Source organism: Sinocyclocheilus grahami, unplaced genomic scaffold (genome assembly GCF_001515645.1).
Source record: "Sinocyclocheilus grahami isolate Dianchi unplaced genomic scaffold, SAMN03320097.WGS_v1.1 scaffold580.1, whole genome shotgun sequence".
Classification (NCBI taxonomy): Eukaryota; Metazoa; Chordata; class Actinopteri; order Cypriniformes; family Cyprinidae; genus Sinocyclocheilus; species Sinocyclocheilus grahami.
In genome coordinates this window covers 1-13,299 of record NW_015505759.1, presented here as the reverse complement: position 1 = coordinate 13,299, position 13,299 = coordinate 1, and the positions used below count along the sequence as shown (strand labels likewise).

At 37.4% G+C, this 13,299-nt stretch overlaps 2 protein-coding genes across 7 annotated transcripts in view; both read right to left on the bottom strand.

The window, feature by feature from the left end:
* LOC107556842 (interferon regulatory factor 2-like) overlaps window positions 1-4,540 on the bottom strand; it is a 34,557-nt gene extending 30,017 nt beyond the window's left edge. Inside the window, exons 1-3 of one of the 5 annotated variants that reach the window (XM_016240078.1) lie at window positions 4,489-4,540; window positions 2,108-2,200; window positions 1,825-1,924 (exon numbers count right to left, since the gene is read on the bottom strand). In XM_016240078.1, the coding sequence (XP_016095564.1) occupies window positions 1,825-1,924; window positions 2,108-2,194 (187 nt within the window). In that variant the 5' untranslated portion in view covers window positions 2,195-2,200; window positions 4,489-4,540. The other 4 variants (XM_016240076.1, XM_016240075.1, XM_016240077.1 and 1 more) reach the window with 4 other exon arrangements.
* Window positions 4,541-5,353: 813 nt separating this feature from the next.
* Window positions 5,354-11,679, bottom strand: LOC107556843 (caspase-3-like). Of its 2 annotated transcripts, XM_016240081.1 has the most exons (8): window positions 11,325-11,679; window positions 10,276-10,321; window positions 9,015-9,151; window positions 8,804-8,932; window positions 8,532-8,707; window positions 6,781-6,895; window positions 6,562-6,683; window positions 5,354-5,441 (listed from the first exon to the last, which is right to left on the bottom strand). In XM_016240081.1, the coding sequence occupies exons 2-8, from the start codon at window positions 10,314-10,316 to the stop codon at window positions 5,373-5,375; spliced, it is 789 nt and encodes a 262-aa protein (XP_016095567.1). In that variant the 5' UTR covers window positions 10,317-10,321; window positions 11,325-11,679; the 3' UTR covers window positions 5,354-5,372. The 2 variants fall into 2 exon arrangements, with proteins under 2 accessions (XP_016095567.1, XP_016095566.1); XM_016240080.1 differs by lacking the exon at window positions 5,354-5,441 and having other exon boundaries at window positions 6,023-6,683; window positions 11,325-11,675.
* Window positions 11,680-13,299: the final 1,620 nt, after the last annotated feature.

Genomic DNA, 13,299 nt, shown 5'->3' with positions numbered 1-13,299 from the left:
TTTCAATGAAGCTCAAACTATAGATAAGAATAGGAATATCATGGAGACATATTGTTGAACTCTTTTGACTTAGACCATAAACACCCAAAACACCCTAGCAACCAACTAGCAAAATCCTAGCAACCTCCCAACACAGAATACACTAGGAACCAACAAGTAAAACCCCAGCAACCACCCTGAACACCCTAGCAACCAACAAGTATCCACCCTAGCAACCACCCAACCCAGAATGCCCTAGAAACCAACAAGCCAAACCATAGCAACCACCTAGAACACCCCAGTAACCAACTAGTAAAACCATAGCAACCACCCAATCCAGAATACCCTAGGAACCAACAAGTAAAACCCTGAACACCCAGAACACCCTAGCAACCACCCACCCAAGATTATCCTAGAAACTATAGCAACCACCAAGAACACCCCAGTAACCAACTAGTAAAACCGTAGCAACCACCCAACCAAGAATGCCCTAGAAACCATAGAAACCACCTAGAACACCCCAGTAGCCAACTAGTAAAACCGTAGCAACCCCCCTGATTCAGAATACCATAGGAACCAACAGGTAAAACCCTAGCGACCACCCAGAACACCCTAGCAACCACCCACCCAAGAATATCCTAGAAACCATAGCAACCACCAAGAACACCCTAGTAACTAACTAGTAAAACTGTAGCAACCACCCAACCAAGAATGCCCTAGAAACCACCTAGAACACCCCAGTAGCCAATTAGTAAAACCTTAGCAACCACCCGATCCAGAATACCCTAGGAACCAAATAAAACCCTAGCGACCACCCAGAACACCCTAGCAACCAGTCACCAAAGAATATCCTAGAAACCAACAAGCCAAACCATAGCAACCACCTAGAACACCCCAGTAACCAACTAGTAAAACCCTAGCAACCACCCAACCAAGAATGCCATAGAAACCATAGAAACCACCTAGAACACCCCAGTAGCCAATTAGTAAAACCTTAGCAACCACCCGATCCAGAATACCCCAGGAACCAACAAGTAAAACCCTAGCGACCACCCAGAACACCCTAGCAACCAGCCACCAAAGAATATCCTAGAAACCAACAAGCCAAACCATAGCAACCACCTAGAACACCCCAGTAACCAACTAGTAAAACCCTAGCAACCACCCAACCAAGAATACCCTAGAAACCATAGCAACCACCTAGAACACCCCAGTAACCAACAAGTAAAACCCTAACGACCACCCAGAACACCCTAGCAACCACCCGCCCAAGAATATCCTAGAAACCAACAAGCCAAACCATAGCAACCACCTAGAACACCCCAGTAACCAACTAGTAAAACCCTAGCAACCACCCAACCAAGAATACCCTAGAAACCATAGCAATCACCTAGAACACCCCAGTAACCAACTAGTAGAACCCTAGCAACCACCCGATCCAGAATACCCTAGGAACCAACAAGTAAAACCCTAGCGACCACCCAGAACACCCTAGTAACCACCCTAGCAACCACCCAACCCAGAATATCCAAGCAACCAAAACCCTAGCAAAATCCAAACAAGCAACCCTAGCGACCACCAAGAACACCCTAAAATCCATCTAGAAACCCTAGCAACCATTCATAACTCTCTAGCAAATGCAATTCAGCATGCCAGCAACTACTAGATCATCTTCGCAAATAGGTCAGTGCCATTCAAACTGTTCTAACAAAAATGAGACCTAGTTTGATCTAGATCTAGTTTGAATATTCACAATCGCATCCTTACATTTTAAGAATGTTCTGTTTGTACAGTAAGTATGTGTGCATTTATGTGCACATATGACAGTCTGCGTGCTGACTGCACCTGTATGGATGGCCCAGTTTCGGAAGAGCGGAGCATCTTTCTCCACGTCCCAGCCGTGTCGCGCAGCATGCATCCATGGAATCTGGAATAGTCTCTTCTCCTGCAGGCAAAGAACATGCAAAACATGTCACAAGCCAAGACACACCCTAAATGCACTGCGGTTGTGCACACAGTCACATTTACATGACAAAATGCTTCACAAACAATAGCATCTTGCTTATGGCATGTGTAGTTGTAACAAAACAATGCAGTAAAAAGACAAGTTTAAACACAGTCACGGTACCTTGTTCACCCATTTGAGCCCCGGTATTTGACAAGAGTTTATCTGCTCTTCCAACCATGGTCTCATACGCATTCTCTCCACCGGCATGCTGTCCTAGAGAAAGAGAGAGCGAGTCAAAGAGAGATCTGGAATGTGTCAAAGTTTGACAGCAACTTTTCCTCCTTCAACAGGTTGTGCATTCTATATCTAGGAAGCACGATGACAAACTTTAACCCTATTTCTAAAAACAAACCTCCAGCAGAGACCATCTGAATCACAATTTACTGAAAGTTACTGCAAACAAAATGATTATGAGATATGATTCATATTAGGGATTTCATGAAAGCAAGAGTCAGGACGTGATTGACAACAAATAGAGGATGTTGGAGTGTGTGTGTGTGTGTGTGTGTGTGTGTTAGAGAGAGAGAGAGTGAGTTTATCTAAGAGTACATGGAGTACATGTGGGCAAACCTGTAATATCAATCATGTAAGATGACAGAGAGAAGTACTTGATGTTTCTTGATCTGTTTTCATTCGACAAAGCACAAATCATAAGTTACCGATTAACCAATTCAAGCTTATAAAAAGGTTTATAGTTAATCACAATGAAAACTCACACTTTAAAATCATCTGTTTGTCGCTCAGACCTTTGAGCTTTTATGGTCCATTGGGAAATGAGAGCGAGCAAAGGCAATCATAACATAGACCAACAGCATACAGGAATTACACTGCACACTACATATAACATAAGCACAGATACGCACAATTATGAACCCAAAAAGAAAAAGAAATAAAAAAAGCTATATTTTGAAATATATACATAAAACCACACAAAAAAAGTAGGGATGGATGATATATTGGTCACATATAGCTGCTGTTAGTGATTTTTTGTTTATTTAGATTGGTTAATATTGAATATATAAGACATTTGTTTCTGTCTGTTTCTAGATGGTAAACTAATTCAGCCATCATACAGAGCCAACATAAATGAATAACATTAGATTACAGCAAAGAATGAGCACTATTTCTTAAAGAAACTTCTCATCTAAACTATTTATGTAAGCTATTCAACTTTCTCATTAACTATTCGTCTGCATGTTAGTCTTTCATACTATACATTTTAACACTGTAATGCCCAAATTCAATCATCACATGATCTGAAATGGACAAATAACTATTCATTTTAGTTTTTATTGCATTGTATTACCAAACATTCATGTTATAAGAATTTTAAGCTAGATTTATCATATTTTCAAACAACATTTGGATTCAGATATTGGTGCACCAGTTTATGACAGATCATTCCCATTACAGTGCCCATGTTATACTCAGTACATGTCCATGTAAGTCAATAACAGTAACAATATCCAGGGTAGTAATAGTGCAATTGGTACATAGTGCAATAATATCCACACGTCCGTGCAAACTTCTCAACAACATAATTTTAGATTACAGCAAAGAATGAGTACTATTTCTTAAAGAAACTTCTCATCTAAACTATTTATGTAAGCTATTCAACTTTCTCATTAACTATTCGTCTGCATGTTAGTCTTTCATACTATACATTTTAACACTGTAATGCCCAAATTCAATCATCACATGATCTGAAATGGACAAATAACTATTCATTTGAGTTTTTATTGCATTGTATTACCAAACATTCATGTTATAAGAATTTTAAGCTAGATTTATCATATTTTCAAACAACATTTGGATTCAGATATTGGTGCACCAGTTTATGACAGATCTTTCCCATTACAGTGCCCATGTTATACTCAGTACATGTCCATGTAAGTCAATAACAGTAACAATATCCAGGGTAGTAATAGTGCAATTGGTACATAGTGCAATAATATCCACACGTCCGTGCAAACTTCTCAACAACATAATTTGACATTAAAAAGGCGTTATTTATCAGTTCTGCTCAGTACTTACGGTGAAGTTACATTGCAGTGTCCCAATCATTCTTACAGCACACTAAATCAGATGAATTCAACCTCCCCAAATAAGTGTGATAGTGTTGCCAACTCAACTCGATAGTGAAAATAAACATTCCTTGATTCCCATTGGATCCAAACACCCCATGACTTTCGATTTTACACTCACCACAGCAACTCTACGTGGCCTACAGCATAAACATCCACTCATATAGAATATATATATATATATATGCATGAGCCCCATAAATGCAATTAATTACCTGCGACGCGTAGAAATCACTCTAGTGATAAAAGCAAAGAGTGTATGAAGAATATTGACAATTTGTAGTTCTCGATAACAAAACGAAAAGTCAAATGGGTTTGATTTCGCTCTTCAGATCGAAAGCAAAACAAGCGAAGGAAACAAGCGCTTGGGTGGAAATCCCCAGTGTGCGTGTGTGTGAGTGTGTGTTGTGCGCTTACTTCGTGTTTACAAATCCTACTACGGCCAGGGTTTGGCTAATTAATATTAACGACGTAGCCGAGACGTTCGCAAGCTGATTGGCTGGCACACAGACAACTTCATAAGAGGGCGTGTAGATGTAATAAACGTTGGAGGCACTCAAGGAAAGAACGTCGTCACGGGGAAGGCTTAGCTCATGAATATTAATTACGTAGCGAGACGCTTGCGCACTGATTGGCTGAGTAGTTTTAAGAGTTAGTTTTCTTTTCCAAATGTAACTTGATTGCCTTATACAAATAACACAAATCCATATGTATTACCCCGCCCACAAATATATACATATGATATTGCTCGTAAATATTACGAAAACATAAAATCCAATGCTTTGTTGCTATATTATTGTATATTGTAATTATTTTTATGAACATCACTTGTACCTTATTTTATTATTTTTTCCCTTTAACAGCTTTGTTTATTTCGCAATACTGCATGTAAAACAATCAAATACTTTGAAATCCACATTTACCGGACGCCCCAGAGAGTTCAACCCGAGCAACGTCTCTGGACCTACTAAATATTTATTAGCTAAGCTTTTGCCATAGTAGTTTTTGCGCTGGTCTGCTCATTGGCTGCAGGCTGAAATGCGAAAGTCGATTTCATTTTCACTTCCTCGTTGTTTCGTTATTGCTTCTTAAAGGCGAAGCAGGCAGAAAGAAACTTAAGTTGCAACATGCAAATATGATATCGCACTTTAGTGTTGTTGTGTGTGAATAGAAAATTGTTGTCCAAGAGTTTCATGTTTCTGAGACTTCTTTTACGCTATATCACATATATGTATATGCATATGTTGTGTATTGCTGTATGCAACATTGCATTCATCTTTTGCATGTTTTTATTTAGTGCTCTACTGTTGTGCATATAATACTTCTGTCCTTGACTGTAGCTGGTATGACATTTCCAGAAAGATCTTGAGCTGTACAGATGAGAGAAGCAATGCAAGTTGTTAAAAGCATTCTAGCTGTGCAATTCTATCATCATTGTGTCTTTACACACACACACACGCAGAGAGAGAGAGAGAGAAAGAGAGAGAGAGAGAGAGAGAGTACACTCTTAAAAATAAAGGTGCTTCAGGATGCCATAGAAGAACCTTTTTGTCTAAATGGTTCCATAAAGAACCTTTAACATCTGAAGAACCTTTCTGTTTCACAAAAGGTTCTTTGTGGCGAAAGAAGGTTCTTCAGATTACAAAAAGGTAAATTTCTTATTATTATCAGTGTTAAAATTGTCATTGCTTAATATTTTTGTGGAAACCATGATACATTTTTGATAAATAGAAAGTTCAAAAGAACAACATTTATAAAAATGTCTTTATGGTCACATTAGACCAATATAATGCATCCTTGCTGAATTAAATGATTAATCTCCTTAATATATATATAGTATACAATGTCTATACAATATATACTATACATATGCATTAATGTTTTTAGTAGCCCTGTTTTTTTCTGCATTTTGCTTAACTTTAGAATCTCAAAACAAATTACACAAACTAAATACCAAAGTAAAATGTTTATTTATCATAATACAAAGTGTTTATGTTCAGAACTTCCTCTTGTCAAAGAATCTTTAATGCATGCTGATGATAAACCTGAGAATTGCGAACTTTCACACTCACAGACATCTGCACGTACAAGTCAAAGCAAGCAAGGCACAAATGATGACTGACGGCCTAAATATGCATAAAGATCCTAAAAGAGCTGTCTGTGTCAAATCCAGCAATGTAAACATGCCACACACCAGGATGAAAAAGATACAGATCATTTCAAAAACTCAGATAATAGTGTATTGAAATCCATTGTTTCTCTTCAAATTCCCTGTATATCCCTACTGCAGTCTGCAGTGCTTTAAATGGCTGCATAATATTATTAAAAAGGATTTAAAAGTGTTTGCATCCACTGCAATGTAATCAGTAAAATACACATGAATTATTTAGAGAAATAGAGTTCTTTGGTCAGCATAGACGCAATACATGGTATCTGTTTCATGCCATCAAACCCTGGCAGATTGGAGGAGGATTCAAAGTCCAGCGCCACCTTGTGGTTAACACGTGTCATGATCTGCAAAATCTCCAGTCGCTTGCCATATTTTGACAGCATCTCACACAGCGAGGAGATGAACCAGGAACCATTAGCAACGTTCCTCCAGGAGTAATAACCTGAGGACAGACAGAAAACAAGATAGTTAGGGCATTTGCATCTACGCATTTTCTTATTTGGATCTCAAGAAAAATTTTAGAACAGGATATTAGTTACCTGGTACAGTGGAGTAGGCATACAAAAAATCTGCCTCAACAGGAATCTTCTGTGTTTCCTCTCCACTTACGCTGTCGGCCTCAATGCCAGCATCTAGAGCTGAGCCTCTGCAAGCCTGGAGACACACAGGACAAACACACTCAAACATCTGTGTACACTCTTAAAAATAAAGGTGCTTCAGGATGCCATAGAAGAACCTTTTTGTCTAAATGGTTCCATAAAGAACCTTTAACATCTGAAGAACCTTTCTGTTTCACAAAAGGTTCTTTGTGGCGAAAGAAGGTTCTTCAGATTACAAAAAAGTAAGAAAGAAATGGTTCTTTAAAGAACCTTTGACTGAATGGTTCTTTGTGGAACCAAAAATGGTTCTTCTATGGCATCGCTTGAAGAACCTTTTGAAGCACCTTTATTTTTAAGAGTGTAAGAGCAACTTAAACTATAAATTTAAACACCTTGTCAAATAAAAATTGGCCTTTAAAACTGTCATTATCGATGTTTTTGCACAGTCTGTTCATCATTAGAGTGAGTGTTCTGTCCAGTACAGTTTGCAGTTCATATAAAAGCTATTCATCTCAAAATAGTGGAAGCTATTTATGTCGTATAATTTGCATTTCTGCATGTTAGTGAACAAAACTCTATTGGCTACTTCAAAAAAGGAAAGAGCCCGTCAATACGCCCATGTTTTAAGAGGAAATACAAGGAGGAGTGTACGTTTTTAAAGGAATAGTGCACATAAAAATTAATATTTCCTTGAAAATGAGTTTCCCTCAGGCCATCAAAGATGTAGATGAGTTGCGCAGCAACGGATCCTCTGCAGTGAATGGGTGCCGTCAGAATAAGAGTCCAAACTGCTGATAAAAACATCACAATAATCCACAAGTAATCCACACATCTCCAGTCCATCAGTCAACATCTTGTGGAATTTTGTGATGTTTTTATCAGCTGTTTGGACGCTCATTCTGACGGCACCCATTCACTGCAGAGGATTCATTGCTAAGCAAGTGGTGTAATGATAAATTTCTTCAAATCTGTTCTGATGAAGAAACAAACTCATCTTGGGTGGCCTGAGGTTGAGCACATTTTCAGCAAATTTAAATTTTTGGGTGAACTATTCCTTAATTTTTTTTAAATAATTGTATAAATATGTACAATTTTTAAATATCTTTTAATAGATAAGAAACTATATATTTAGCTTTTATTAATTGTAAAACATCTTTCCAAGTAGAATAATTTTGTTATCTAAAACTAAAACCATAAAATCACTCAAGTTATTTAAAACTTAAAAATAAACGTCAAGTTAATCAAATCAAATAAAATATTAAAGGAGTCCTATTATGCTTTTTCACTTTTTCAACTTTAGTTAGTCTATAATGTTGCTGTTATTGTAAAAGAGCATAATAGGACCCCTTTAAACACCTAAACTTATTTTTATTTCAGCTAGCTGCCAAGGCAACATTTCTCATTTTCAATGAATATAACTTACTATAAGTACTAAATGAACTAAAATCAAATAAATTAACACTAATAAATAAAAATAATGAAAAAAACTACATAGACATATTTAAAATAATAATAATGACAAAAGCACACAACAAAAGTATTAAAACATTAACTAAAATTAAAATAAAATCAGAAAGTATTAAAAAATATAATTCAAAATATTAACAAAGACTATAATAGTAATGGTACTACAATAACAGCATTTTGAGAAAGAAAGAAATTGTACTCTTCTATATTATCATTCAGCTCACCTGAATGAAGAAAAGCTTGGGTTTTCCCACCAGTGATTTGCAGCGGTCTCCTCTGAAGATCGTAAACAGTTGCTTCAGCTCGATAAAGCCATCTGTGCCAAATATCTTACCATCATCTCCATGACTCAGCAACACACACACAAACATGGCCGAATGACTGTGATCTTCCCGAGACACTGAGGATGGAAGAATTCATGAGTTTGTGATTTGACTGATTCAATCATTGTAACCGATCACTATTCAGGCTCAGTCAGCATCTTGCAAAAAAATACCTTCAGTTAACAGATCTCTCATCTGTGAGACAGTCTGATCATTGCTAATTTTCATTGTGAAGCCCAGATTTGAGAAGGTCTCCATCACATTCTTTGCATCCTGGTCTGTCCCATTACGAACTCCCATTCCTGTTCAAAAAAATAAATAAATAAAAAATTAGAACATTAGTACTAACTTGTTTAACTGGTCAGTGTTAGTTCCAGCTCTTACCTGTTTTTCTATGGAAATTCTTGTTGTTGATGATGACACATTGACCCAGACTGGGGTAGTTCATGTTGTATTGAAAAACATCTGAATGTGGTTTGGCATCCGTCTGATCGACTCCGGCATCTGTGAGATACGTATCCCTGTGCAAACAAAGAGACTGTTATAATGCATTCATAATTAATGTGGAAATTATTTACAGTCACTTCAGGAAGTGGTAATTAAAAAGTGGTTATTTAGCAGTTACTGTCATTAACTTCACAATGAGAAATTAAAGGAATAAATCACCCAAACATTTACATCATCCTGTATGTGTGACATGTGTCCAGTATGTCTTTATGTGACCCAAATTTAAGTCATTATTTAAAGCAAAGCTTGAATGTATCCCACTTTTATAGCCAGATTCATAGGGTTCACACAAAATTACTTTCATTAACTTCACAATGTGATGATATTGTTCAGTGATTCCTTTAACAACAATGGGTTGCTCTAATTTGGACTTAAATGGAAAAGTTCATCCACAAATGAAAATTAGCTGAAAATATTCTGACCTTCAGGCCATCCAAGATGTGGATGAGTTTGTTTCTTCATCAGATTTGGAGAAATGTAGCATTACATCACTTGTTCACCAATGGATCCTCTGCAGTGAATGGGTGCCGTCAGAATGAGAATCCAGCTGATAAACAATTATGAACATCCATAACCCATAATAATGCTTCCTCCAGTAAAAAAGTCCACCCCTTGTTGTCTTCTCACATCAAAATACACCAACATATTTGTTTACAATTGTTTAGGACTGTTTTCACTGGTAAACGTTTTTTTGATTCATGCATATTTCTATCCTGATTCAGACAAGACAACTTTTACACTGGAGAAAGCAGTATTATTTTAGCCTGGAAGCAACTGTTTCATGGAATTATGTATAGCTTTATACAGTTATATACAGAATAGATTATACAGCTTTTTGCTTCAGAATTCAATAATTGATGGACTGGAGCCGTGTGGATATTTGTGGATTATTGTGATGTTTTTATCAGCTGTTTGGACTCTCATTCTGACGGCACCCATTCACTGCAGAGGATCCATTGGAGAGCAACTGATGTAATGCTACATTTCTCCAAATCTGTTCCGATGAAGAAACAAACATCTCATCTATTTTTCAGAAAAGTTTCAGTATTGGGTGACCTATTCCTTTAAAACCAAACCTGCATATTGTATGCCTGATCCTTGTCATTAAAGTTCTGTAGTTAATTAACTTCACACATACTCTTTGGCCTTCACTTGTCTGGCGTCCACAGAGTCCGACATGGTCACTAAAGGGACACAAAAGAAACAGATCTACTGATAAATAATGATTCACATTTCCAGCAATCTTAATAAAAGTTATAGAATGTATGTTAGATTGACACATTCTCTTGTAATTCCAAGAAATTATGTAGTTTTTATTTGAACTACTGTTGAGTTACTGCAAGTGTTTTTCTCATGTTGCATCATAGTATCACATTATGCTTTATTTCCCTTTTCCATGATTTTGTCATATTACAATCACAATCTCATACACACACACTCACTGATGTTACTACAACTATTCATAAAAATGACTCATACAGTGGATGACTACTGTATTCTGTTAGGAATTACCCCAAAAATACAGTATGTGTTTTCAAAAACACTTCCCCTAAAGCTTGCCCTTTGCTTCTTTATTAATCTAGATTTTAAGCCACAATGATCACAAATATCTGGATTTACAAACATCTAACAGCTTGATAACTGAAGGCCAGGCCTCTCAGGAGATAAAGCTTGCCCTTTGCTTCTTTCTTAATCTAGATGTTTAAGCCACAATGATCACAAATATCTGGATTTACAAACATCTAACAGCTTGATAACTGAAGGCCAGGCCTCTCAGGAGTCAGTTGCTTGAAGATTGCAGTATCCTAGAAAGTAGGTCAGTCTGGGACAAGCCCATGACAGCACATTATAAAAGAAGACTTGTCAAGAGTTATGGCACTCTTCTCTAGCTTTATATTATGAATTTTAGACTATCACAGCCACCTAAAAATGAGTCGAAACCTCATTTTTTTGCCAGAGTTATTTCCCAGACATTTCCAAAACAACACACAGACTCTTATTGATTCTCTTTAGTGGCATTTACAGTCACATCCATTTGTAATAAAAAAAAAAAAACCGCTCAAGCACCTTCAAAACTAAATAATTTTTATTTTATTTAAAAAGCACATTTCTTTCTGATCACTAAAAAAGCTAATTAAGCTGATGCAATTAATGTGATCATTAATGTGAATAAAGTAAATAACTTACATTTGTGTGGTCAGATGTTTCCTTCTGAAAGTGAAACAACAAACAAGCAGATTTGATGATCAGGAAGGTTGTTTAACTAACAGTTACTCGTAGTACAAACCCAAAGGAAGTTTGTCTTTAGCAGGGAGGCAGCGGAGTTAGGAAATCGTAAATATTAATGAAGTAATGTTTTAATGTCCTTCCGATAGCAAAAACGGCTTATAAATATGAATTTAGCATACGTTGCGTTCACTTCTTCTACTGTACGTTAGTCACGAAGGCTTATGAATACTGAGAACCAAGCATTCAAATTTCCGTGAGACTGTGGCTCCACCCACAGGGCACGAAAACCCGTGTGCCTACTTCTACGCCCTTAGAGTATGCACCTGTTACCCTGGCTGTGTTCAGCCCAGACAAAAACGGTGCAAAACGTTTTTCAAACGGAAACAGTGGTGCATTGAACACCCTGTTCTGATGACGCAAGAGAAGGCCATTCTTTGTGTTTTTTTGAAGAATTTTCTGAGCCTGATGAAATCGGTATAAACACGTGTTTAATACTGCAAAATACGCTCGATGTAACAGTCACTGCCCTTGCCCTCCAAAATAAAAGAGAACATCCCAATCAAATGAAGGGATTTGTGGAAACTGTGGTTCCTAATTATTGTGATCCAACATTTGCCTCGCATTTCAGGATGAAAAGACAAATATTTCAGGTGAAGGATATTGTTATGTCCTGTGTTAATGTTCATAGATTGCAATACTGGGCCAGTCCACTAGAGGCTGCAAGAGTTAATGTTCTGGGGTTGAGAAGGAGCGAGAAGAGGAGAAAATAAAGAAGTGTTGGTAATGTTGTGAACTAGTCTTTCTCTCGCCTTTTAATTTCTTTCGTTACGAGTTCCAGCCATTACAAAATCTGGCGACGATGCATCTGTACCCATGCCTGCATTTTTTCTTCCGACGGTCGGAGAGCCTCCTATTCCGTTTTCTACATGGAAGAAAATTTTCCAAAATGATTTGCTTGTCATCGGAGCACGAGGTGATGCATGGCCTGATGCCAGAGTTCGTGCAGTTTTGTTACATCGTCTCGGTACGGAAGGCCAGAGACTTTTCTATACCTGTGGCCTTTTGGTAGGATCCCAATTCGTCAGTCCTCCGACGTGACGTAGAGAGTGACCGACTGAAAGGGAACGTATGGTCCGTGAACGTATGACGTCCCGTCGCCACAGCTCCTGTACCACCGCTGAGCAGCTGGGTCACCGGCTCGGCCCCGAAGCGAAAAGCTGAATATGCGCTGCATCTGCTGCCTACTTATACTCACACTGTGATCAGCAGCAGCTGGATGCAATAATCACTCTGAACAAATATCAATTGACAGAATGAGCTAACCTATAATGGAACACTTTTTATGAGTGTTGGAAAATGGGACACAGTGAAAGTGCCAGGACGCATTTTGTTGTTATACACACACACACATACATATATATATATATATACACACACATACACACACAAACATTAAATAAATAAAAAAACAATGAATATAAAACATTAATATGAACATGTATAAATATTAATAAATTATTTATAATAATTAATGTACAATACAAACGTTTATGTACAAAAATAATGTATTTACAAACTAAAAATAAAAGGTAAAATACCGGTAAGCTAATTATAAAGGAAACGTCGGTATGACAGCTTCTTTACATGCATTTTGACTGCTCTCAGAGCACCCGTACCGTAAGTACACAATTACACGCGGCGGCTGGCTTGACCGCAGTAGTTAATCGGATACGGATCCGTCACTTACATGGAGCGTGAAAATGGGCTGAAACTTACGTTAATTAAAAGAGGTTTTGATCTTTTATGGTAAACATATTGATACCACTTGTTCTGTGATTTCAGAAGCGAAAAAGAACAACTCTACGACACAGGAGAAGTTCCTGATTTGAACATTTCTGAAGGGAGCTGCTGACAGAGATATAGAAAACACAGG

Bases quoted from the DNA above. Each gene is read 5' to 3' on its own strand.
- LOC107556843 (XM_016240080.1), bottom strand. From the start codon at position 10,316: ATGTCGGACTCTGTGGACGCCAGACAAGTGAAGGCCAAAGA. The intron at 8,933-9,014 runs GTAAGAGCTGGA...TTTTTTGAACAG, and splicing joins GAATTTCCATAGAAAAACAG to GAATGGGAGTTCGTAATGGG. The intron at 8,708-8,803 runs GTATTTTTTTGC...TTCCATCCTCAG, and splicing joins GAGAGATCTGTTAACTGAAG to TGTCTCGGGAAGATCACAGT.